Source organism: Eublepharis macularius, chromosome 16, assembly GCF_028583425.1.
Source record: "Eublepharis macularius isolate TG4126 chromosome 16, MPM_Emac_v1.0, whole genome shotgun sequence".
NCBI lineage: Eukaryota > Metazoa > Chordata > Lepidosauria > Squamata > Eublepharidae > Eublepharis > Eublepharis macularius.
Window position 1 is genome coordinate 38,570,758 of NC_072805.1, and position 25,644 is coordinate 38,596,401.

Below are 25,644 nucleotides of genomic sequence, written 5' to 3' on the forward strand. Positions count from 1 at the left end.
CTCACCTGGGCTATCCAAGTCAGGGCTCTAAGCAGTATACCATATAATATAAATACGAGCAGTTTTATAAAAAAAAAGTTATCAATATTTCCCCCCAAATTAAAGAAAATTCTTCAGAGATTAATTTACAAGATTTAAATAAGATACTAATATATTTAGGAATGAAAATTCTTCATTTTACATTGCAGAATTGATTGAGTAAAGCACCATCCAGAATCCGTACCTTAAATATTGATATAACCTTGAATATATGTCTTAGAGATATTCATATATCACCTGTCTCATTGAAAGATATGAATATTTCTAGGACATATATTCCAAATTATATCCATATTTCCTTAAAGAGGGCACCTGCTGATATTCTAATATTCAGCGAGTCGAGTGATGTATAGAAATTTTGATAGCATGCGTATTTAACTAGATTTCTTATTTGCAGCTACAGCACAACATAATTCCATACAATTTATGCTTTGTCCTTAAAAAGTGTAGAAGCTAATACAGCTGTCTGCTTTGTTACAAATATTTCGTCCTCCTATATGGAAATTAAAAGCATGTAAGATAGCAAAGCTACATTAATTTCAAAAAGTGAATCCTAACCAGAGACTCATGCAAATAATATTCTGGATGAGAGAGATCTTATTTTTGATGGCTCTTCCTTGGTAGGAACGTCTCTTTTGAAAGACAGGGCCAGTATTTTGGGGTAAAGAAAGGTGCTGATTGGGACTCTTCCAGTGGAGCAATGATTAGAGTGTTCAACTAGGCATGGGAGACCCAAGTTCAAATCCTTGCTCGCTCATGATATTCACTGTGTGATCTTGGATCAGTCAACCTTTCTCAGCCTAACCAAGGATTCATAAGGTTCCTTTGAAGTTAAAATGGAGAAGGCGAGAATAACATACACCTCCTCGAATTCCTCAGTGGAAGGGCAGGTTTAAAAAGGATGGATTGATACAACAAGGAAGCTTAATTGACGTCTTTAGGAAAGTGGCTGTCCAAACCATTTTCCAGGGAAACCTTGGGCTTTCTCAGGGATTTCTCAGCCAGGAAGTTGTCGTCACAGGCACCTGCCTTACTGTGAGTTAGGCCCTTGTTCTATCAAGATCAGTCTTGTCTACTCTGGCAGCAGCATTCCAACTCGCATCAGCATCTCATGTAACAAGAACCTGAGATGAACTCTGACAGAAGTCGATACTGTCATGCAGCTGATCCCGGATTTCATTTTATCTGTAGCCCGGGGTCTGGAGGGGTTGGGGCTACCAGCCTTGTGACCATTTTCAAGAGATGTTGGAACTCCGTTCCACCGCATTCCAGCAGAAAAAAAGGCCTGTCCATAGCATATAGAGCCATAGTTATCTAAATCTTGGTCTTCCCGTTCTTTCTATGCTCCCTCCTCAGGTCCTGGTCTGTTCCCCATGTGGTGATTTCATGTCAGTGTAAATCAGCATAAATGGAATTTCTAGAGTTTTGACAAGTGGGATAACTTGCGTGTCTCCTAGCCATGTGAGAAATTGGGTTCTATATACTTCTATTTCAAATAGTTGATAGAATTTTTTTGTGCCTGCTGTTTCTTTATAAGCTTTTTTGGCACAGGGAGTTGAAATTTCAGTCTTTATGTGCTTTTTTATGTTTATCCACCACTACTGAAAATTTTTTGATGGGTACTTTGGGAGAAACCCCCACCCCCAAACTAAGCTCCTTCCTCATTTCTTTTTACAGGTCCCGTTTTTTCTCTTCGTAATTTTCACTGCTTACACCATGCTGCCCTTTGGAATGAGAGATGCTATAATTGTTAGCAGTATTTCAGCTCTGTCTCATATTGTTGTGCTGACTGTCGCAGCTTACGGAGGAGAACATGAAAAGCCTCTTGCATTTCAAGTAAGTTGAAAGTCTTCGGAGGTAGAAGAGTAAGTTTTCATCTGGTAGTAACAAGGTTTCCATGGTCTAAGCTTTTAAGAGGCAAAGCTCCCTTTATCAGATACAAGAAGGAATGGTGATCTCCGAACCTTTATATCCTAGTCAGAAGATGGGACAGGTATTGCACAGAAGGGAGTCTGAATGCAAAGGTACAATCCTGACTTCTTCCTTTGCAACAGCCCTCCCACCTTCTGACTGGGATATGTGTGTGTTATGTCCCATCAAGTCACCTCTAACCTATGGTGACCCTATGAATGAAAGACCTCCAAAACGTCCTATCATTAACAGACTTGCTCAGATCTTGCAAACTGGAGGATGTTATTTCTTTTATTGAGTCAAACCATCTCATTTTAGGTCTTCCTCTTTTCCTACTGCCTTCTACATTTTCTGCCTTCTACCTTTACTTTTCCTGGGACATAAGGGTTTGGAAATCTTCATTCCGACTTGTATCTAACAAAGGGAGTTTTGAGTCTCGAAAGTTTATACCCTGGAAATCTTGTTGGTCATTAAGGTACTGCTGAAGTTGAATCTTGCAGTACCAAATGTGTACTTGTGAAAAGGGGGTAATAAGTGGATGTGAGAAGTAGTTTGGCAGAATTGCCCTGTGGCCTTCATGTGGCTGTCCTGTGGATATCTGTATCATGTGACTGCAGCTGGAAGTAGTGCACTTGTGGGTGGGATGAGGCTACAAAGCTTTTACTTACACGCTCCAGCTTGCACGTGTGACTTCAGCCTTAATCTGATATGTCTTGCATGGCAACACAAACATTTGATATTCTTCAATCCAGTGGTTTGATAGCATTCTTTCAAAAGCCAGATTCTTCGATCAATTTTATAGGCAGTACGATAGCAGTTCAATTAAGGCCATAGAAAAGCGAGGCTTTGGGGTGTTGTGGAAATTGTTGCCCTGCAACCGGGGACTAGTCCACCAGTTGCTTGGGTTTGCCTCTTACCATAGGCATGTAAAGAGTGCAACCTCACTTGATCTTTCCCTAGTACTAAACTGATGTCTCTGCTAAGAATAATGTGCCAGCTGCAAAAGGGTCTTAAGCAAGACTGGAAGTTTTTATTTTAAAAGGCAAAGGAGAATACAAGCAGAGAAACAAGGCACCAGTTCAGGACCTCACCTCTGCTGAACACTAGAACACTACAGAGATAGATACAGAGTACAAAATCATTAGTTAGACATAACAATAATACAAAACAATTAAGGTATCTTTTCCCCCCAATCAAGGATCCTTGAGACCCCTCCATTGCAGAGAGCAGGGACCAGTGAGGTCCCTACCCTCTAACAAGAGAAGGGTCCCGAGTATCTGGTTCGTCCTTCCTTTATAGGGAGGTATCAAAGGCTTGTTAACATCCTAATCAATTACATTGTCTTTGTTCTTGAAAGACAGTTCTGTTGAGGGTCTTTCGTGTAAACACAAGTCTACACATCCCTTACCTCTGTGATAGACTGCATCTTGGATATGCATTTGTAATTTGCAAAGGAATGTTCACACTACACTAGTCATAGGATATCCTGTTCTCCCCAGAGATAAGCTGTTTGCTGTTTGTCCTGGTGTCCTCTTAGTGATTTACATGCAATGGCCAGATGACCCTTCAAAGGTCTCCAACTATTAACAACTTTTATAGCCTTATCTGACACAGAGGGTGAAACCTCAGGAAACGCAACTTTATTTTGCAGAGAGAGAGAGAGAGAGAGAGAGAGAGAGAGAGAGAGAGAGAGAGAGAGAGAGAGAGAGAGAGAGAGAGAGCCTTTGGAAGATTTCTTTTTCCAAACTCTAGCTGGTTCTTTATTTCTAACATGGGCCAAAAAGGCCTGGTTCCGACCCACTAACAAAATTCTGACAACATGGGGGAATCCCGTTTACAAAATTTGGCCATAATCTGTAGAAAATTGAAGCATGCCCCTGCTGAATTGGGTGTTGCCCCCGAAATTCTTCATCTGACAAAACTAGTCCTCTTTAGGAAGCGCTTTCTACTCGGGGAAGGAAAGACAAATCTGCATTTGTATCTGGTTATTTAAACTAGAGTGAAAGCCACAAGTCACTTTATAGTGTTATAATTTGTGCTAAATCCTGGAGAAAATACTTGACTGTCTGACGAAGAGGGTTGGATATGTTCCTAAATGGCTAACAGGGGAAAAAAAGACACCTTCCAGGATTTAAAACGGCAAAGAATATACTCTTGTGTAGTCTGCTGTCAGTGAACGTTCACAATGGCTTGCCAGGCAGTGCTTGGTCGTCTAGTCAAGCAACTTTTAAAATCTGATCAACAGCTCCGTGTAAAGGGCTCAAACTTCCTGTGATTCAGTATCTGCATATTTTAGGTGTGTGCATCATGTCTCAGTGAGTGAGGTAACTCATTTCCTTCCCTCAAATGAATGCTTTTTGGCCGAATGAGGCAATACATGTACTCTCACACCCCTTCTTATCATTTGCTTTCTGCTCTTAGGAATCTCTGAGGAAAAGACTTGCTTTCAACACAGAAGTTGTTAAAATTCCAAGTAGCTTCTCTATATTAAGTGCTCCGTTGCTGCCTTGATTTGCGCTGGTTTAATTTTGGGACCAAACTAGACATGAGGCAGGAGGCCTGCGATTAAGATCTTTCCTGGGGTTTTAATGGCTAACTTAGCAGTCAAAGTGGATGTTTTGAAGATTGGAGAAGGGTCACTGGAGTTATTTCCCTCCAGTGCCTTTCACGCAGTTTAGATAGCCCCTCTCTCTTTAAAGCTGTATACATTGGGTTGCTAGCATAGGCGCAGCAAATGCCAGGAGATTCTGAGGGCAGTGCTTGGGGAGGGTGGTGTTTGGCAGAATGTGATGTCACTTCAGGGTGATGCTCTAGGATTTCCCTTAATCTCTATGGTAAAGACCATAAAGAGATGGAGACATTCCTAGAGTGTCACTAAGGAAGTCATTTTTCTGAGGGCTGAGGATTGGAACCTAGGGCCGAGGTTTACTGGTTGTAGTTGGGCAAATGGCTAGCCTATATATACACAACTTAATAATGCCTTGTATGAAAAGATGCTTGACTGTTTGTTCCATACCCCCAAGTTCCGTAGATCAGTGTGTGAATGGAGGTAGAGAAGACTGTATCTCAGAAGCATACTTTACCATAGTGTCATGCTATGGTGTGGATTGTGGCAACATTGTGGTGTATTCTGTATGTTTGGATATTCCAGCCTTGGAAGCTGTATTTTGCCATTTTGGTTCAACCCTTAATTTTGCTAGGCAAATGTCTGATGCCCGCCCCCCATCACTTTCATGTAGAATAGTGGTCTTTCATACATTTATTTTTGTTTAAAACGGTTTACTAAAAAATTGTGCTTGACAAATGAATTTTAACAACCAAAGCCAAAGTAAATTAGAAAGATAAAGAATAGCATTATAGACACTATCATTAACAGTAATCTTATTAAGCAACTCTAGACGTTTTTGGAGTGCAGTTTGGACTTCACAGGCGTGTGGAATCCTGCGAATCAGTCTACAGAGTGTTTCTAGCTTACAATAAGGTTTCACAGATACTTGCATTAGTCATTTTTGGCATGCTGATAAGCCTGGAAGAGAGAAGAAGATCCATTTAAGAAAAGCCTGTTGATCTGGGTTACGATTCTTAATTTCCACAGAAAATCAATGAGGTGTTAAGTCTGATACAGTTTCTCATGTCTGGTGAATGCTTGGCTCTTCCAGCAGAGTTTGTGGTGTGGTAGGAAGGGCCAGCTTTGGTGCCACTAACTTTTGCATGCTCACTTTTGCATACAATAGTGAATTGTATGTGGGGTTTGTGCATAGGAAATTGCATCACGTGTGATACAGTCTGGAATGTTAACTCTGAACCAGTTCAGAGATGAATACTTTCTATGAACTCGTTTGTGTTAGCTTTGGGAGTGAATGCAGTCTGAATTTTTCTATTGGCTGGATTTCAAAGCTGATGTAATATATGTGTGTATATATAAAATAAAAACACAATTAAACCTTCAAATGCATGTACTCATTTGTTTTTTTAACATTATTTCTCCAGCCCTTTGTTTAATCATTCAGGGGTTTTAGAGGAAATTCAAGATCAAATAATATAATACATTTTCCCCCTTCCTAGTTCCTAGTTCCTAGTAACCACAGATTGACTCAGACTTAACTCATGGGTTAGCACGTCAAATAAGAAAACAGTTGAATGATTATCATACATTTTTGCTTCTTAACTGCAATTGTTACCACATGCATTAGGCTTCTTTTTTTTTTGCAATGTAATGGTTTTGATTCTCTTGTTCTCAAAATTGTGTCTTTTTTTCATTGGATGTTAACAATGGGTGACATTCTTAGACAAAATGAACTTGGTGCAAATGCTTAAGCTTGTCTGGTCTCCCGCTATGGTGAGAGACCTTCCAGCAATCTCTCTCATTGCCCACTGGCACCTCAAATTCTGGTGGGAGAAAAATTGAGGGAAACTGTGTGGGCATACCAGCGATGTCGCTTCTGGTCAAAACTGGAAGTGATGTCATGATGCTAGGGGTGACACTCTAAGATTTGCTGAATACTCTATGATTTACCCACAGAGTTTTGTTGAATCCAGGACCGTCACTCCTGACGTCATGATACTCCTCTGGATTTTTCTGGAAGTGATGACTCACGGTGGTGTGACACCAGCACACCTGTCCTCACCACCCAAATCCTTCTGAGGATGCCAAACAGTGATCTGGCATCCATATACTTCTGTAGTACTTCTGAAATATGTTTATGTGGATTTGCAAATTAGAAGGCTGTAAATTCCACTAAGATATCAATTTTAGTGGAACTCCCCCAAAAAGGGGAGTTCTGTGTCACAGGCTTGCATCATTTACTTAAAAAGCCCCAGCTGAGATCCAGATATGAGTCTGAAGTTCTTTTGAGTCCCATGTACTCTTCCTACAAAAAAATTGAAGCAGAGTTGATGGCTACTCTTTGGAAAGTCACTTGGACTGCCTTTTTTTTAATTTACAATTTTTATTTGGTTTTATAAAATATAAGTAACAAAGGCTTTTTGGCCTTTTGGCTAAGATCAAGTGTAACACTATAAACATAGAAAACACGTTCAACGACAAACTTTGCAAAAGTAACTACAGGATAAACCTAAGTTAGCATTTCTTTTGTGAGAAGGCAATTTTTCTATGTTAAAACAGCTCCTCTTCTCCTTAGTAGTGTAACAATTGTTTGTATAAGTCTCCTTTGGGTTTTGCTTGTAGTGTTGATTCTCTGGATGAAAGGTGTTCTAAAATTGGGGTCCACTCTTCTGTGAAATGAGATTTGTATTTCTGATTTTCATACTGTGCTAAGCGATCCGCAATTTTCTCCATTATAAAGTAGTCCCCCAGTCGATTGTACCAGTCAGTAATTGTTGGGGGAGTTTTCTGTTTCCATTTTGATGCAATTACTGATTTGGCTATTGACAAGAGAATCCCACTTGGACTGTCTTGACAAACAACAGCCGGTATTAACTTCTACTGTTCCATCTAAGTGCCAACCAGCCCTGTTTTAGACAGGAACTGACCATTTGCCGTCCACCTATAGAGCAACACAATTGTCACCAGTAGAGAGGGCTGGTTTGAAGCAGGAGACACACAGAGCTTGCCATACAGTTCACCAAACAGCTCAGGAAGACTCACAAAAGAGTGGCAAGCCAATACTGGAAGTCCTACCCTCCAATCACTCCACCCCACATCACCAGTCACTGGCCAGTCTGAGGTAGAGGAAAATACCTCTCTGACCTTACACTCCATCAGATTCTGAGGGCCAAGCTACAAGTGACGAATGACACTTGAACGGCAAGTGTATTTCTCCCTGTTCACTTGCCCTCCACTCAATCCACTTGCTGTTCAAGTGTCATTCGTCTCTTGTAGCTTGGCCCTTAGTGCAGGCAAAACCTAGCGAGTCAATCTAAAGACACTTCTTGCATGAGCCTGTCTTTGCATCATGTCAAGACGCAATGTGTGAGGGGGAGGCTGGCTGTACTACAGAGAGTCCAAATGGAGCTGGCGGTTGGTAGCTCAAGCCTGGTGACTTTCCTAATTCTGCGTTGCAAAGATGGAACAATTTTGTAGAAAGGTAGAACTTGGCATTTGTTCTCCTTCCTTCCTCGGTCTAGTCTCCTTTGAAACAAATACGTGTGAACATACATATTTTCTGAAGTTGTTAACAATTGTTCCCTTCTTGCCTTTGCTACAAGGTACATATTGGATCATTAGATCTTTGATGAGTTGACTTCTTCAGGCAAGCCCATTGCTTCAGTTCACTGATCTTGGGGTGGTTCCTACCCCATCCACCGCATCTCTGAGAAAAGTTTGAAGTTTCGCTTCAACTTAAATGGCTTTTCCTCCAACAGAAGACCCATTTAAGTTGGAAGAACAGGGAGGATCTTTGGAGGAAAGTTAAATCCATTGGATATGAAATCATGCCCATCTCAAAGCAATATTTTTGCATCCGGGTATGCAGGGGTCATTTTGTAGAAAAAGAGGTGGAGGAACTCATTAGCATAACTCATTAGCATAACTCATTAGCAGATGCCACACCTCTTGCCATCACCGGAAGTGTGTCATTAGTATAACTGATTTGCATATGCCACACACCCCTAACATCACCTATTCTGGCTGTTTTGGACCCAATCCTGGCCATTCAGGGCCGAAATTGGGCCCAAAATAGCAAAAAGGGGCTGAAAATGGCTGAAAAGGGGCCCAAAATGGTCAGAATCGGGCCGCTGATGAGCGGGAGCATGATCCACCACCTGTCAGAGGCCCGATCTGGGCCGTTTCAGCCCCAATCCAGGCCGAAATGGGCCCCAAATGGCCAAGAGTCAGGTGGGCGGGGCCACATGACACATGACCTCTTTGGGGAACTGCCAGAACTGCATTCCTGTGCATTCCCCCTCAAAATGAGCCCTGTGGGTATGTCATAAGAAGAAACTTTCTTGTGCCTGTGTCTTATTTCCCTTCCATTACTTTTCAACTGAGAAGACACATTCTTTCACAACTTCTAAATGATCGTTGTATTCATAGTGAAGTCCCAGAATGAGCGCATCCTCCTGTAGAAAGAGCTTGCTAGGGTTTTTTTGTTTTTGTTTTTTTGCTTTGCATTGGCTGGAAATTCATGAGGACAGCAGAGTTCATGGCTGCAGATTAAAATAGGAATGAAAAATGACTTCACCGCACAGCCGTTGAAAGATGAAAGTCTGGCACACAGAACAGACAGTTCTGATTTGCAACTGTCATGCCAGACAAAATGCAGAAGAATCTGAAAATGCAAGATTGGGAGGGGCAGAGGTACAGAAAACCAGATACGTGCTTCTGGATCTGCATTCCCAGGGGTAGCTAGTTGGCATCATGAAAATAGTTTTCATCTTCCGCTTGCAAATTCTTGTGGACTTTTGATAGGCTGCTGGGCAGGCCTCGGAAAGCAAGTGGTGCTCATTTTCCTTTTCTGCCTGCCTTGTATATGTTTCTCCTTTCCTGGGGCTTGGTGTTGACAAACAGCTTTGCCATAGCATAAAGGATCCACCCCACTCATTCGCTAGGGGCTTATCATTGCTGACAACTTCTCCATCCTTTTTTTGTATACACAAATTCGTGGTTTAATGCAGGGATTCCCAACTTTGTTGAGCTTGCAAGTGCTTTGGAACGTTGAGTTGGTGTAGGGACTAGTGCCACCCAACCATGGCTGGCATGTCGGACAGGAATGGCTCTTTGGCTTGGGGAAGAGATGTTGTTTAGGTTCGGTTTTCAAACAAGCAGCCTCAAGAAGAGGTTTCCAAGCCCTTGATGTACGAGTCGGTATCTATGGCCAAGCTCAGGGTGCACAGCTCTGGTGTGTTCTCTGTGACTGAACTCAGTGCTCTGTTAGTCAATTTACAGGCAGGGAGCAACTCAGAGGCCCTAGTTCCCTTCCCACCCTCGCTCCAAGATCCTTTGGACTTCATCTCCAAGACTCAAAAGGCATGCGGTTTCCAAGAAGCACACTGGCAGACACCAAGGCACCCATGGGTGCCACTTTTAATTACTCTCTCTTCCTTTAACTTTGTATATACCATTATGGCTGCGTGGTTCTAGAGAAATACAAAACATAATGAAGCTGATACTATGTATTGCACAAATTTAGGCTTAACTTTATAAAACTAGGGCTGAATCCACACACCCGCGGAGCATCCCAGCGTTGCACTAAATGTTCGCTAAACACCTGGAAGTGTAGCGTCTTTCTAGCGCGATTCAGAAATCGTGCTAGAAAGACGCTACACTTCCGGGTGTTTAGTGAACATTTAGCGCAATGCCGGGACACTCTGCGGGTATGTGGATTCAGCCTATCTCTTTTCATTTCCATATGAGTGGCCTTGATCTTTCTTCAGACATACGGACTTCCTTGAAGTGGTCAGCAATGGTTATGGCCAGTAAACATTCTCCCAATTGCAGCAACATTTTGTTTGCACCTTCCACAGTTATGGGTGTTGCTGCCCCCCTGCATCCATATTTGTGTGGTTGCCATCTTAATGTTCATCCATGGGGATATGCCCTTGAGGACGGCTATACATGCTTAGACGGGGGTGAGAGAGGAGAAAAATGGTGTTATGGCTGCTGGCCAACCACTCCTTTATTAGCTGCATTTCAGATTAATAGTTCGCAGCAGTCCTTCAGTGTTTCATAAATGGGAGTGTGATGGACTCATCTTCAGATTCTGGGATTGCCGAACGGTAAAGATGGGAGGATCGTTGACATGTCCCGCCCCCCTCGTGGCTAGCCTGAAATGGCAGTTGATGATGGAATGTTGAGGGGTTGACAGTTGGAGTAAACTGACGAGTGAGAGGGAGTTGGAGTCTGGCTTCTGACCAGAGAGGGTCAGCCTGAGAGTCCTTTGTGTGAGGAAGGAAAGGGAAGGTGTACCCTTACAAGAGAAATCATAACATTCATGAGGCACTTTTAGTCCTTGGACTAAAGTGGGACAGACAGCACTAACTTCTGTGTAGACACAAGAGATCTGGGAACTATAGGAAGCCAAGGAAGAGGGTAGAAAGGAGTCTCCCCTTCGACATAGGAACAGGGTTATAGCTGGGGCATAACTATAATGCCTGCCCAGTATCTAAAAAGGGTTTTGACTCAGTGGAGTGCCCTAAGGTCTGCAGAAGTAGGGGGAGTCGTGCTGTGTGTGTGTTAACAGTGGAGCACCTAACTTGTGAAGGAGTATCAACCTTTGAAAGAACTCACTTTAACACCTTTAAGTCTAATAACACCAACATCTCTAATACAAGCCAGCAACTTAAGAACCATACAAAGTGTTTTGTGCCTCACACCAGTGAAGTGTTAGTTTATAAACCTATAAGTTACTTCAGTTTTAAACGCTTGCCCACATACCTTCTTGTAAATAAACCTTCTGTTACATTTTGAATCTCCCCAAGACTTGTGTGCTAGTTTTCTGTTTATAGGAAGCACAACCCCCTGATCTTTCCCCTACTTTGACTTGGCTGGGTAACCATTCCACTTATATGTTCCTAAGGGTGGGACAAGAAAGAAAGTTGAAGCTAAACATCAACCACGCTACTAAAGGCTTCCCAGCCCAGTATACAGCTTCATAGGCTTTAGAGGGGAGAAGTTTTACCTCAGGGTAGGGGGAGGTCAGCCCAAGCCTGAGTTAGATGAGGATTTGTGACAGGGAGCTAAAGGTCTTTCCTGAAATCTGAGGATCTTCTGTATTTTTGAGTGACCTACCTTTCAGAGTTTGAAGAAAGTTGAACCCACCTAGATGGGGGGAAGAAGGCATCATTAGTTAAAGTCCTTATCCGAGTACAGATGCACATATTCAGAATAATCCTAAAATCTCTTGCTAATCTGGGGGAAAGCACTATCTAGTGCTGCAGTATGGAAGCATAATTATATTTTGTTGTGGGCTTGAGTGGATTATGATATACGTATTGGGGTCTCAAGTACTGGGCAAGGGGAAGAGATAATGCCAATTGGCCATGCAAAATCGTCAGATCGTTATTTTAGGACATTTTCTTTCTTTTCTCAGGTGCTTGCCAACGCTTTCATTTTCCTTTGCGGAAACCTGATGGGTGCGTTTCACAAGCATCAGATCCAAGACGCTTCTCTCGATTTGTACAGATACACTTTAAAATGCATCCAAGTCCAGATGAAACTGAAGATTGAAAAGAGGCAACAGGTGAGCGTGTGAGGCTGTTCTTCAAATAACACTCGGCTTTATTTTAAGGCAGAGTGTGTGTTATGTGCCATCAAGTCACCTCTGGCCTATGGCGACCCTATGAAGGAAAGACCTCCAAAATGGCCTGTCATTAACGGACTTGCTCAGATCCTGCAAACTGTGGTCGTAATCACAAAGCAAGAATGTGCTTGATTCAGTTTGTGGCAACTGATAAAGCAGGGGTGGCCAAACTGTGGCTCAGGAGCCACATGTGGCTCTTCTAGACATATTGTGCGGCTCCTGGAGATCTCTGAGTATCGCTGTGGCTGCACATTTTATTTTAAGCTAGTTTATTTCCCTCCCTCTCTTTCCTCCCTTACCTCCTTTCTTTCCATGGTTTTCCGTCCCTTCTTTCTTTCCATGTCTTTCATTCCTTTTCCTTTTTTTCTTTCTTCCTTCTTTCTTTCCATGTCTTTTATATTTTCAATAAAAATGTTGGGGTTGCCAGGTCTGACTCAGAAAATATCTGGGGACTTTGGGGGTGAAGCCTAGCAAGGATGTGATGTCACTTTTGTGATATCCCTTACAAGTCAAAGGTCAGGTGATGGCTTTTCCCATGCTCCATCCCTTCCAATGATGTCACTTCCAGCATACTGCACCAAACCCCACCCCTTTCTGTGATGTCACTTTCAGGACACTCCCCTAAACCCACCTCCTCCTCTGAAGTCACTTCAATGCATCATGTCTTGTGGCTCTCAAACATCTGACATTTATTCTATGTGGCTCTTACATTAAGCAAGTTTGGCCACCCCTGTGATAAAGGAAACGTTCTGTTGTCATCAGAAATAAAAATTAAAGCTCACGGTACCACACGTTGTCTTTGGTCAAGGAAAGTTGGTTTGAAATTAGTTGGTGCAAATGACGTGGCTCTAGAGACTTTTCTTCTATTAAGCAAAAGTCTTCCCCCTCTGTCTTAGCAGATGAGTGTCTTTGGATCTAATCCAATGTGTGCAAGAATGTAAGTTCACTTATGAATCACGCTTATACATTTCCAGAAGTTTGTGCTCCCAAATGCCATCTGTATATGGGTGGGGCCTGTGCTGGTGTCTTACAAACTGCACACTACAGTAAAGCAGAGAATTATTTTATTACTTTATGGTGATGAATTATTTAAGACAGCCTCTGCTCAGCTCCTACCAGGGCTCCAAAAGACAATTTGCACATTATAATCACACATACTCCCTTGTTTTTGTAAATAGGAAATCAGTGGATATCAAGAAGAATTTTTTTTTAAGTTTTTACATGTCATGGACACAGTAGGAAAAGGTCTTGCAATCATTACATTGGACAGGGTGGCAGAAAAACATGGATTGTTGGTGACTAATATTTGTGGGAAAATAGACAGATGCCACGTAATGTGTCCTAAATATCATATACAATGTGTCCAAGTAAGGTTCGCACAGATAAATTCAATCACAATTCCAACGTGAATTGGCTGCTCGGTAGTTGCGGAATGCAAAGGCATTAACAAGCAGCAGGTGTAGTGCCGTCAGCGGTTCAAAAAGCCTCAATGGCCTGAGGAAAGAGAATTTCTCTGAAACGGGCGAAGAAAAGAAGCCGGCACGGCTCGTTGCCTTACTTTTGGAACTTAACACCTGCTGCTTGTTAATGCCTTTGCATTCTGCAACTACGGAGCAGCGCAATTCACGTTGGAATTGTGATTGAATTTATCTGTGCGAACCTTACTTGGACACATTGTATATGATATTTATGACTAGGGATGTGCGTTTCGGCATTCAGAATGCCGAAAGAATGCCGAAACAAAAGTGTTTCGGCTTCTTTCGGGGAATGCCGAAACGTTTCGGGGAATGCTGAAACGTTTCGGGTAGCCGAAAGAAAAAAGCCGAAACGTTTCGGGATTCTTTCGGCTTTCTTTCGGCTTTTCTATGGGAAAATGCCTCCGTCTTCCAGGACGTCTGGAGGAGGCATTTTCCCACCGAATAAGCCCAAAATTGGTGGGGACCTTCCTCTAACCCTTCTCTAACAACCACCCAAGTTTCAGACAGATTGGACATTGGGGGGCCATGTTATGGCCCCCCAAAGCAGGTCCCCCCATCCTCCCATAAGAAAGCGAAGGAGCAGCATATTGTTAGCATGCTGCTGCTGATCTTTCTTCATTATTTCCTATGGGGAAAAAATGAAGAGGCAGGCTTCCTTTGCCAGGGGTGGCATTTTGCATGCAAAATGCCCCCCAGCCCTCAGGGGCCCTTCTCCCACCCCTCCTCCCACCCCCCACCAAGGCTCAGCCTGCTCCCACTTGGGGGGGCCATTTCATGGCCTCCCCAAGTAGGTGCTCTAATCTCTACCACTGACAGCTGGGGGAGGCTTGTGTTGCCAGGGGTGGCATTTTGCATGCAAAATGCCCCCCAACCCTCTGGGGCCCTTCTCCCACCCCTCCTCCCACCCCCCACCAAGGCTCAGCCTGCTCCCACTTGGGGGGGCATTTCATGGCCTCCCCAAGTAGGTGCTCTGCTCTAATCTCTACCACTGACAGCTGGGGGAGGCTTGTGTTGCCAGGGGTGGCATTTTGCATGCAAAATGCCCCCCAGCCCTCTGGGGCCCTTCTCCCACCCTTCCTCCCACCCCCCACCAAGGCTCAGACTGCTCCCACTTGGGGGGGCCATTTCATGGCCTCCCCAAGTAGGTCCTCTCAGCCCCTAAAGTCCACCCCTTACAGCCCCACACAAACCCAATTCCCCCCCAGCTGCCACACACAGACCCAAATCCCCACATTAGCCCCACACAGACCCAAATCCACCCCCACCTGCCCCACACCCATAACCCCAGGAACAGGCTGGCAAAGGCCAGCCCTCTCCCTTTGTTCCCTATGCTGGGAACTTCTAAACTCTCTTTCCCTAGGCAATTCTGCACAGCCCAGGGGTGCCACAATGGTGGGCACACTTCTGAGTGCCAGCTGGTCCCTGTGAAAGAGCACCTGAACCACAGACACCCTCCCTCAAATTCCCCCACCACCTACAGAGATGGCTGGCCAGCCAGCCCCATTGTTCCCTATGATGGGAACCAACTGCACAACAAAGAATAAAACAAGAACAACACAAAATAAAGTTTTAAAAAAATTATATTCTCCCTTCCAAAGTACAAGTAGGCAAAGCATTATGACACATTACACCAGCAGTCCCCCACACAGAAAAATTAAAACAAAACTCACTTAACATCAGAGAATCACAAAGCATGATTCCTGTCAAAAACACTTTATTTCTTGAACAGCTTTAGGTTACACAGCAGGGGGGAACACCAAAGGGCATGGCAGCACTATCTTACACAAAAATAACACAACTCACTTCACATCAGAGAATCACAAAGCACAATTCCTGTTAAAAACACTTTATTTCTTGAACAGATTTAGGTTACACAGCAGGGGGGAACACCAAAGGGCATGGCAGCACTATCTTACACAAAAATAACACAACTCACTTAACATCAGAGAATCACAAAAACACAATTCCTGGCAAAAACACTTTATTTCTTGAACAGCTTTAGGTTACACAGTAGGAGGGCACAACAGGGCATGATAGCAATGTACTGCAAAAAATAATACAACCCACTTCACCGTTTTTGACAGCAATTGTGTTTGTGTGATTCTCTGATGTGAAGTGAGTTGTGTTATTTTTGTGTAGTACACTGCTTTCCTGCTCTGTGGTGCCTTCCTAAAGCAGTTACAGAAATAAAGTGCTTTTGACAGCAATTTTTTGGGGTGATTCTTTAATGTGAAGCGAGTTGTGTTATTTTTGTGTAAGATAGTGCTGCCATGCCCTTTGGGCAAAGGAAGCCTGCCTCTTCATTTTTTCCCCATAGGAAATAATGAAGAAAGATCAGCAGCAGCATGCTAACAATATGCTGCTCCTTCGCTTTCTTATGGGAGGATGGGGGGACCTGCTTTGGGGGGCCATAACATGGCCCCCCAAAGTCCAATCTGTCTGAAACTTGGGTGGTTGTTAGAGAAGGGTTAGAGGAAGGTCCCCACCAATTTTGGGCTTATTAGGTGGGAAAATGCCTCCTCCAGGCGTCCTGAAAGACGGAGGCATTTTCCCCCCAAAAAAACCCGAAAATGCCGAAAGAATGCCGAAAGAATCCCGAATCCCGAATCCCGAAAGAGATTCTTGTTTCGGCTTTCGGCTTTAACGGTAGAGAATCTTGTTTCGGGTAATCCCGAAACAAGAAAGCCGAAAGTTTTTTCCTTGCACACCCCTATTTATGACACATTACGTAGCATCTGTCTATTTTTGGACAATATAATTCACACAGTTTATGTTCTTGTGTCTCCCTTGGTGTACTTCCTCGAGCCTCTGGTTCTCCCTTATGTTTGGTAACTTTTCAGAGGAAGGTTTTCCTGTTACTTGTTGACTAATATTTGTGGCCAGTGCTATGGTGATGGTGCCAAAGGAGTGCAAGCCATTGTTCTAGGGGGGGAAATCCTCAGGGGTTCTTTGTATCTTGCTGTCCCACCAACTGCAATCTTATGTTGGTGCATGCTGCAGATGGCTCTGGCTGGGCAAAGGCCAGATGCCAATTTTATTTAGGAGCCAGTTAGATATAGTGGATAAGAGCGCCAGGTCTCTGATCTGGGGAACTAGGTTTGATTCCCCACTCTGCTTGAAGCCAGCTGGGTGACCTTGCGTCAGTCACTTAGCAGCAGCAGGACTCTAATCTGGAGAGCCAGGTTTGATTCCTCACTCCGCCACTTGAAGCCAGCTGGGTGACCTTGGGTCAGTCACAGCTCTCTCAGAGCTCTCTCAGCCCCACCCACCTCACAGGGTGATTGTCGTGAGGATAATAACAACACACTTTGTAAACCGCTCTGAGTGTGGCATTAAATTGTCCTGAAAGGGGGGGGTATATAAATAGAATGTTGTTGTCATTATTGTGTAACATTCCAAATATAATCATGGAAGGCATACTTTCTTCTCTCTGATTTTGAACAATGTGACAAAAGGTAACCAAGACAGCAAAGTTTTGTACGAGTTGTCTTTACTCGAGTAAGCAAATTGAAATGGAAAAAGAAGTGGTTAAAACAGAAAGAGTAGAGCCAAAAGAGACTGGAAAAATGAAAGGGGTGTGTTTAGACAAGAAAGGGGTTGGACCAAAGAGGAAAGGGTGCCTTGGTATACCCCATCGCTCGGGGCCCATGGAAACCTGGAACCAGCCCTGGGTGAGGCTTGAAAGGAACAAAGAAGTGCCCGAGTGGAGCCTGCATAATTGAGCCTTTTCCACAGTGGGCAAATGTGAGAAAACTTTGGACAGTATTTTAGACTCATTATTTTCACAGCGTCGGAACTGATTTCTTCTAAAACTTGCTTTCTCTCTTAGGAAAGTTTGCTTTTATCAATACTGCCCGCTCATATCTCTATGGGAATGAAGCTAGCTATCATAGAACGCCTCAAAGAAACCAACGATAGGAAAAAACACGATAACAACTTCCACAGCCTATATGTGAAACGGCATCAGAATGTTAGGTGAGAGGTCTAAATGTGTGTGGTTGCTTGTGTGAGCCTTTGTGGGAGGGGGCCCATAAGGAATTGTGCAGGAGAGAAAATAATTTCTTCTCCCCTATCAGCTTGTACTCCCCCCCCCGCTCCTGTGTCTGAGCTCAGAGTTTTATTAAGCTGAGTTCATCTTGTTGAGCAAGAAGCACAGAGTATGTCAGCCAACACCTTTTATCTGGACCACCTATTATCAAAAACCAAAAGAGGGATGCCCTTCAGTGTGAGAGAGGAAATGAGTTTCAGTGGGCATGGGGAATTTTTAGCAAGTTTTAAAGTGTCCACATCTCTCTAGTAGAAAAGGAGAAATTCCTTAAAGATGTGACCAAATGTTTATGTCCTTGTCCAGCATCCTGTATGCAGACATTGTTGGATTTACTCGCCTGGCAAGCGATTGCTCTCCTAAAGAACTGGTGGTGATGCTGAACGAGCTCTTTGGAAAATTTGATCAGATTGCAAAGGTAAATAGCCCTTTTTGTCGTTTTATCGGAGAAAACTCTTTTCATCAAATAATTTCAAAATCAGTTTATTTTTGTGTAAATTGAACTGTATCACACCGTATCCACAATTGACAGATAATTGGTGATAAGACACTAGTGCTCTTTACTTTGGGTTGTATCCAGTTGTGCCCTTCTGTTCATGGAAAGAGCCTTCCAGCAATGGTAGGATCTTCACCTGAGACCCCAGAGAGCTGCTGCCAGTTTGAGTAGACAATACTGACCTAGATGGACCAATGGTCTGATTCAATATAAGGCAGCTTCATGTGTTCAATCCAATTATCTTAATTATTGCAAACATAATCCAATTATTTTTGCAAAAGAAAAAAAAAATTGTGTAACCTTTTTAAACCCCTCAAGCTTCAGTAAGATATAAGATCCCAGTCAATACTCGGGAAGAATATAATTTAAACCTGTGATTTTCCTGAACTCATTGTTTCAGAACAAAATAAACTGCTATGCTTTTTCAAAATCTGGTTCTAGAAATCTTCATTATATTAAGCATGTAGGCTTCCATGCTTTGAATAAAAATGTGCGGCTGTGTAGAGATCTAATCTTCCTGACGATCTGTATTCATGGGAGATTCTATTTCTGAATTTTTCCAACTGTAAAAAATTATAAATGCTAATGATGTGGGAATTATGATCTTTAAAGTATTTTGTCATAAAGTATTTTGTCACCGAACTATATCTCATTAGAGGCAAAGAAGCTACAAGAAAGTAACTTAATTAAGTCTTGATGGATGTTGTAGAATTGAAATGTACTGAAACTTGGGCTAAAATAGCATAAATGCATAATTAAAACATCTAAAGTACTGTCTACTTAATATTTTTTTGATATGTTGCCTGCAAGTTGTTTCTTAAAACTTTGCAGGGGAGGAAAGAGCCTGCTAAACTTTAAAAAAAATAGTGCTGTATTACTTGTTGGTTAACTGCTGAGACCAAGACTGAAAGAAATCTTGGGATTATAGTGGACAGCTCAAAGAAAATGTTGCCTCAGCATGTGGTAGCGATGAAAAAGGCAGACTCCACACTGCATATTATTAATAAAAGGATTGAGAATAAAATGGCATATTTTGTAATGTACAGAGCCATAGCACGCTGTGCTTGGAATACTGTGTACAGTTCTGGTTGCCGTATCTCAAAAAGAATATTGTAGATATGGAAAAAAGTATAGAAGAGGGCAACCTAGATGATTAAGAGCAAGATTTGCTCTTCTACTACCATGGCTACCCACCTAAAATTATCAAGATGATTAAGGTGTTGCAGCACCATTCTTAAAAGGAAAGCCTGAAGATTCTGGCACTTTTTTGTTTAGAAAAAAGATAGATATGCAGACAAATGATAGAAGTTTATAAAATTATGCCTAGAGTGGAGAAAGTGGAGAGATTTCCGCCCCCCCTCCCATAATACTAGAACTCGGGGGCACCTGATGAAATTGATTGGCAGTAGATACGGCATGGACCCAAAAGTCAACACTTCTTTACTCAGTGAGTAATTCAGTCTTGGATTTCACTGCCAGTGGAAGTAATGATGGCTACAAGCATAGATTTATGGGGGATAGGTCCACCCATGGCTATGCTATGTAAAGGAAGCCTCCATATACAGAAGCAGTAAACATTTGAAAAACCTGCGCTGGGGGAAGGCCTTGGCTTTCATGCTCAGTTTGTTGGCCTTCCTGAGTAACTGGTTGGGTGCTGTGTCTGACAGGTTATCGGACTAGATGGACTGCTGTTCCAGCAGGGCTGCTCTTGTATTCTTAGTTCTTACATTCTTAGTTCTTACAAAATTACCAGTGCATTGTGAGTTCTTTGGCAATGCCCAGGTGCCGTCTCACTCCACATTGCAAGGGAGCAGTGGAGGTGCTGCATAATCTTGTTAAGGAATCCTTGATAAGCATCAGAGACACCTGGGAGTTTCTTGGAAAACGGCTGCATCAGGTGAAGTAACCGCAATGACGGATTGGTTTGTTTGGCACACTAAAGCATATTATTTGCATTGCTTAAAATAGGGACTCGCTAATCCATATTTACCATGATGACTCCCATGTTTTGCAGGAAAATGAATGCATGAGGATCAAGATTCTTGGAGACTGTTATTATTGTGTCTCGGGCTTACCTGTGTCTTTGCCAGTACATGCCAAGAACTGTGTGAAAATGGGACTTGACATGTGTGAAGCTATAAAGTAGGTACTCAAAAAGTAGAATTTAAAGAACTTTAAATTATTTTAGGAAACATGCATCAATTAGAGGTTAGACGATTATATCCGGCAGATTCGTTCTGTCACCAGAGGAACTTTCATCCGGCAGTAGGCTCCTCCTACTAGGAGATCCCACCCTGTATAAATAATTTGGTAATAGTCGCAGAATTGTTTATGTTCTATTTCAGCAGCTCTATATTGGGTTTCTGCTGGTTTTTAAACCTTTGCACATATGCATGTATATACCCATTACACATTTATTGAAATAACTTTGATATTGACTGTACTGACTCACACTGTGTAATCTGCCTTGAGTCTCAGTGAGAAAGGCAGACTATAAATAACGTAAATAAATAAATAAAATATATTAATTACATGCAATTTGATGTATGTAGACTATCATTCCAATTTTCCATACTTTTTCTTAAAGCCACTGGAAATTATTATTGTTGGCCGTAACTGCATCGTGGCCTTCATGTCATGGAGATCAAGTTGGTGTATTTTGTGAAGAGGGGGATTTTAGTTGTGCCTTAGTTTTTAAGATATCCTGAGAATTGAGACCTAGGCCATAGTAGTAGGCCTAGCTCAGTACGGAAGTTTAATTCTGATTAAAACACTCCCTTTATCCTTCACACTGTCTTTTACTTTTTGCTGTTCATTTTCACCCTCTCCTGACCCTCTCTCATAATATTAGAACTCCTTTCCAGTCTTGTTCCATCTACATTGGCTCCCAATTTGCTTCTGGACTCAATTCAAAGTACCTTTACGGCCCTATATGGCTTGGGGCCAGCATACCTTAAGGACTGCCTTCTCCCAGTCATCTCTGAAGGCTGTGCTTTGGGTGCTTCTGCCATCTGAGACAAAATGGGTGGCAATCCGAGAAGGGAACCTCTTGGTCAAGGCCCCAGAACTTTGGAACTCCCTCTCTAGGGAGATTCATCTGTCTCACTGTACTGGTGTCTTTTGTCAATGGATAAAGTCTCTTTTGTTTCATTTAGCATAGTCTCTCGTTTCATTTGGCATACCTCCTCCATGATTTTGATGTTGTGTGTTTGACTTGATATTTTTTTATTGAATTAATTTTATATGTTGTTTTTAAAAGGGCAAATATTTTGTGCCTTGAGGGACCCTCTTTGGGTAGGAAAGCAGCTTTAAAATGTTTTAAACAAATAAATGAACTTGCAGGAAGCCAGTGGAGTGGGTGGCCAATAGATTCAGGACAGCCGAACAAAAGTACTTCTCTACTCCATGGAGTCACTGAATTGTAGAATTCACTGATAAAAGATGTAGTGATGGCTGTGTCCATAGATGGCTTTAAAAGGGAGATAGTGAGATTAGTAGAAAATGGATCCATCAATGGCTACTAGCCATGACAACTAAAGAGAAGCTGTGACAACTAAAGAGAATCAGAAGACAAATAGCTACTGATGATCCCTGGCTCCAGGGAGGTTCACCTTACCTCAACCAGGGCCAGGGCTTTTTCGGTCCTGGAACCTACCTGGTGGAATTCTCTGTCTGTGTCGGCCTGGTCTCAGCAACATCTGTTATCATTTCGCTGGGCCTGTAAGATGAAGATGTTCTACCAGGCTTATAGTGGTTGAGGCAGTCAAATTGCCTAACTGGCCCCTCCCAGCAGAGAGGAGATATGCCCCACACCTATATCTAGTAAATCCTAGCCACCCAGCCCTTTGCACCTTGAGGATGTTTTGAGATGTAGGGGGTGTTGTAAATGGCTTAGATGTTTTAGCAGTAATTTAGAGGAGTTTACTGCCAATGTTTTATCACATGTTTTTGTTATATGTATTTATATGTTGTGAATCCTCTCTGAGCCTGCTTGCAAGGAGAGCGGACTATAAATAAATAATAATAAATAATCCCCGTGTTCAGAGGCAATAAACCTCTGAATACAAGTGCTGGTAAGCCACTGTGGCCTGTTTGTTGGCTGGACAGCACGTACTGTTTGTGTGACCCAACAGGGCTCCTCTTATGTTCACCCATAGTTTTCACAATTGTGATGCACACAACTTGGAGAAAATAAAACACCAACGAGAGCCGTGGGATATAAGGATGAAAACCAGGTTTCTTTTAAAACTGCTGCTTCCTGATCTTTTTAACAGGCAGGTGCGAGAAGCCACAGGAGTAGACATCAGCATGAGAGTTGGCATTCATTCCGGGAACGTTCTTTGCGGGGTGATCGGGCTTCGCAAATGGCAGTACGACGTTTGGTCTCATGACGTCTCCTTGGCGAATCGTATGGAGTCTGCAGGAGTTCCTGGGTAAACTCTTGGGCTGGTTATTTTCATTAGTTTGCCACTAAGTTAATAAACCAAAACCACACTGTTGTTTCTATGAGTAATAGACATGAAGAAACTGGCAAGCTCTTGGTCGATTATGCTATGCCTGTGCAGGAACATGGTGAACTAACGGATCTAAATTCCTTCTCCAGCAACTGGCATGGGTGTGTTTGACACGTCTTGCAATGATTGATGGGATTTCATAGCAGTAAATGTTTCTTGGATCGCAGTCCAATATAGGTATTTGAAGGCTAATACCTTGCAGACAGGTGCCTGGCAAACCCTGCTAACCGGGTATATATGAGTTAAATACATACGAGGCTGGATTGCCTCGTAAAAAGCGGTGTTTCTCTCTCTCTCTCTCTCTCTCTCTCTATATATATATATATATATAAACACCTCTTCTGAGGAATGCTAAGAGTGCTAGGGTGTGAATGGAAGCAGCCAATGATAATCCTAGAAGAAGTGCAACCCTTGAACCATTTCACGGTGTGGTGTGAATATGTTCATGCAAGTTAGAGCTGTAGCCGGTGGTTTTGGCGTAATTAAATTATAACTCTGGACTAATAATTAACTTAAAACATTAAAAATTGTGGATATTATATGTAATAGAGGTACAAAAGCAATATAGATAATCTTGTCTATGTGTATACTGGGAAGAGGTGTTTCCGTTTGGGAGACAGACATGCTATTAACAAGGCACTGGCTACTGAAATGAAGGAGGAAATGTTTTTTTCGAGTGTGATCTTATTTTATTGTGTGTTCCAGAACGTTGTCTGAGAAGGTCGGTGATGCTAGCCAGCTGTGTAAACTCTTGGATTGATAGGACATTGTGTTATGTTGTATAGATGCTGCTCTTGAGATCTTGCAGCCTTATTTCAAGAGCTACTTAGCCACTTGTTCAAAGCGGGAAGAGTGTTTTCCGTATGAACCTAAATCCCTGTTGATGGCTTTCTTGGCACATTTGCAAGCTGTCCTTGAGAACAAACCATGATGGACAATTTGAGCACTTTGGGAAGTCTATAACAAATCTCCAGGTTGCAGTTAATATGTATTAATGTATCTAATTCTCAGTGGGGCCAAATCTGTGGATAGTTAAATCTGGAGACTGGAGTCATAATAATAATAAAAATAACAACAACATTCACTTTATATATAGCTCTTCAGGATGACTTAACATCCACTCAGAGCGGTTTACAAAGTATGTTATTATTATCCCCACAACAAAACACCCTATGAGGTGGGTGGGGCTGAGAGAGCTCTGAGAGAGCTGTGACTAGCCCAAGGTCACCCAGCTGGCTTCAAGTGGAGGAGTGGGGAATCAAACCCGGTTCTCCAGATTAGAGTCCTGCACTCAACCACTACACCAAACTAGCTCATGAACAGATAAGACAGATCTTTCTACAAACTTGAGGGAAGCCGATTTGCAGAAAAATCTGAAACCTTTAAAAAAAATTATACTGGGGTTAACCCCCCCCCCATTATAGAAACTGTGTCTGTAGCTTTAAGAAGCAAATTCTTTTTGTGGCCTTCCTAGGCAACCACAACAGTATTGCCAGCCTTCAGGTCTTGGTTCTTTCAGGAAATGGCAGGGTGAAGGGGCAGTTCCCTTTCCAAGAGTGTTTTGTCTTTTGAGGGAGGACTCGTCAGGGCCACATCCAGCAGCAGCCATGTGCAACTTGACTCACCCAGGCCTGGCTGCTTGCTACTGTTCCACAACAGCTACCCCACAAAAGCCAGTGTAGTGTGATTAGAGTCTCAGACTAGGATCTGGGAGACCCAGGTTCAGATCCCACTCTGCTGTGAAAACTCACTGGGTGACCTTGGGCCAGTCACATATTAACCTATCTCAAGGGATTGTTGTGAAGATAAAAGTACCAACCCTACTTCACTTCTGAGATCTGATGAGATCGGGCTACACTGTACTGTTTCATATCCTTAAGGAAGGAAAGAAGGAGGCAGGAAAAGGCGAGAGGCTATGGAGGTTTTTAGGAAAGGGAAGGAGAAATTGGAGAGGAAACAGTACGATGCCCCTGCAAATCCTTGCACGTCCCCTGCTTGTGTATATATACAGTGTATGCGCTAGAGACAATATGCATGCAATTAACATTCATTTGCATGAAATTTCTGTGCTGTGCTGAAAACTTCTACATGGTAATGTAGTATTATTCATAGCTCCATGAATATACATGGTGGTTTGAAGACTTACATAAGCGAAAGAGACATGTCTATGCCATAAAGAAGCCTGCTGTTTGAATTTCATTTAGAGAGGATTGATGTGGGGAAGAAAGAGAGAGGGGAAGATAGAAACCCAGTTATTACCTTTATTTTGGGGAGAGGAGGACTAGGAGCTAAGCTGGTGGCTTCATGGAAGAAGGTGGCTTTTCAGGAGAGAGTTTGGGAGGGAGAGCGAAGGGTGGTACCATGCACAGGTTCTGGGGGCGGGAGAAGAATGGAGGGAGGAGCAGGTTTTATTTTACTGTGTTTGATATGGTTAACTCCCCCACCCCCATATTTTTGCATAACGTTAAGAAAAAAGCAAAAAAGGGAACTCAAAAAGAGGATGAAGGGCAGGATATTGAAGGGTGGCGACAGATCTCCCCAGCTTATGCCTGGGTACATGTATGCAATATGAAGATGCTCAGACAGCTGTTGGAAATGCATTTCTGTATAGGCTGTCCAAGTAGATTGATAAGTGTTGCTGTTGGCTGTTATCTTTTTGGATGTATAACCAGTGTTGCTTAATTTGTGGGAAATAATGTCTTTGGCTACAATTATTTTGACTTTTGCAACGGGAGGGACGACACAAAGTTAGAGAAGAATGTACCGTGATGGATTGCCAATAAGCAAAGCTGTTAAGTAGCAAACGCTGCCAGGATCCTGGAATTGGCTGCCAAGGCGAGAAGCTGTTGAGAAGCACAGACATGTCAACAACAGCCATTGATATGGAAATGAATCACTTACAGTGACCTTTCTTGGGGGGGCGAAATGTTTAAGGCTTTTGTGTTTCTGTCTCTTTGCCTTT

General features: G+C 42.7%; 1 protein-coding gene across 3 annotated transcripts in view; it reads left to right on the forward strand.

The window, feature by feature from the left end:
• ADCY7 (adenylate cyclase 7) overlaps positions 1 to 25,644 on the forward strand; it is a 118,776-nt gene that overhangs the window by 60,890 nt on the left and 32,242 nt on the right. For all 3 annotated transcript variants that reach the window (XM_055000658.1, XM_055000659.1, XM_055000660.1), the window contains exons 4-9: positions 1,717 to 1,875; positions 11,940 to 12,089; positions 17,457 to 17,602; positions 17,979 to 18,090; positions 20,183 to 20,310; positions 22,443 to 22,601. In XM_055000658.1, coding sequence (XP_054856633.1) covers positions 1,717 to 1,875; positions 11,940 to 12,089; positions 17,457 to 17,602; positions 17,979 to 18,090; positions 20,183 to 20,310; positions 22,443 to 22,601 — 854 coding nt within the window. The remainder of the gene's footprint in view (positions 1 to 1,716; positions 1,876 to 11,939; positions 12,090 to 17,456; positions 17,603 to 17,978; positions 18,091 to 20,182; positions 20,311 to 22,442; positions 22,602 to 25,644) is intronic.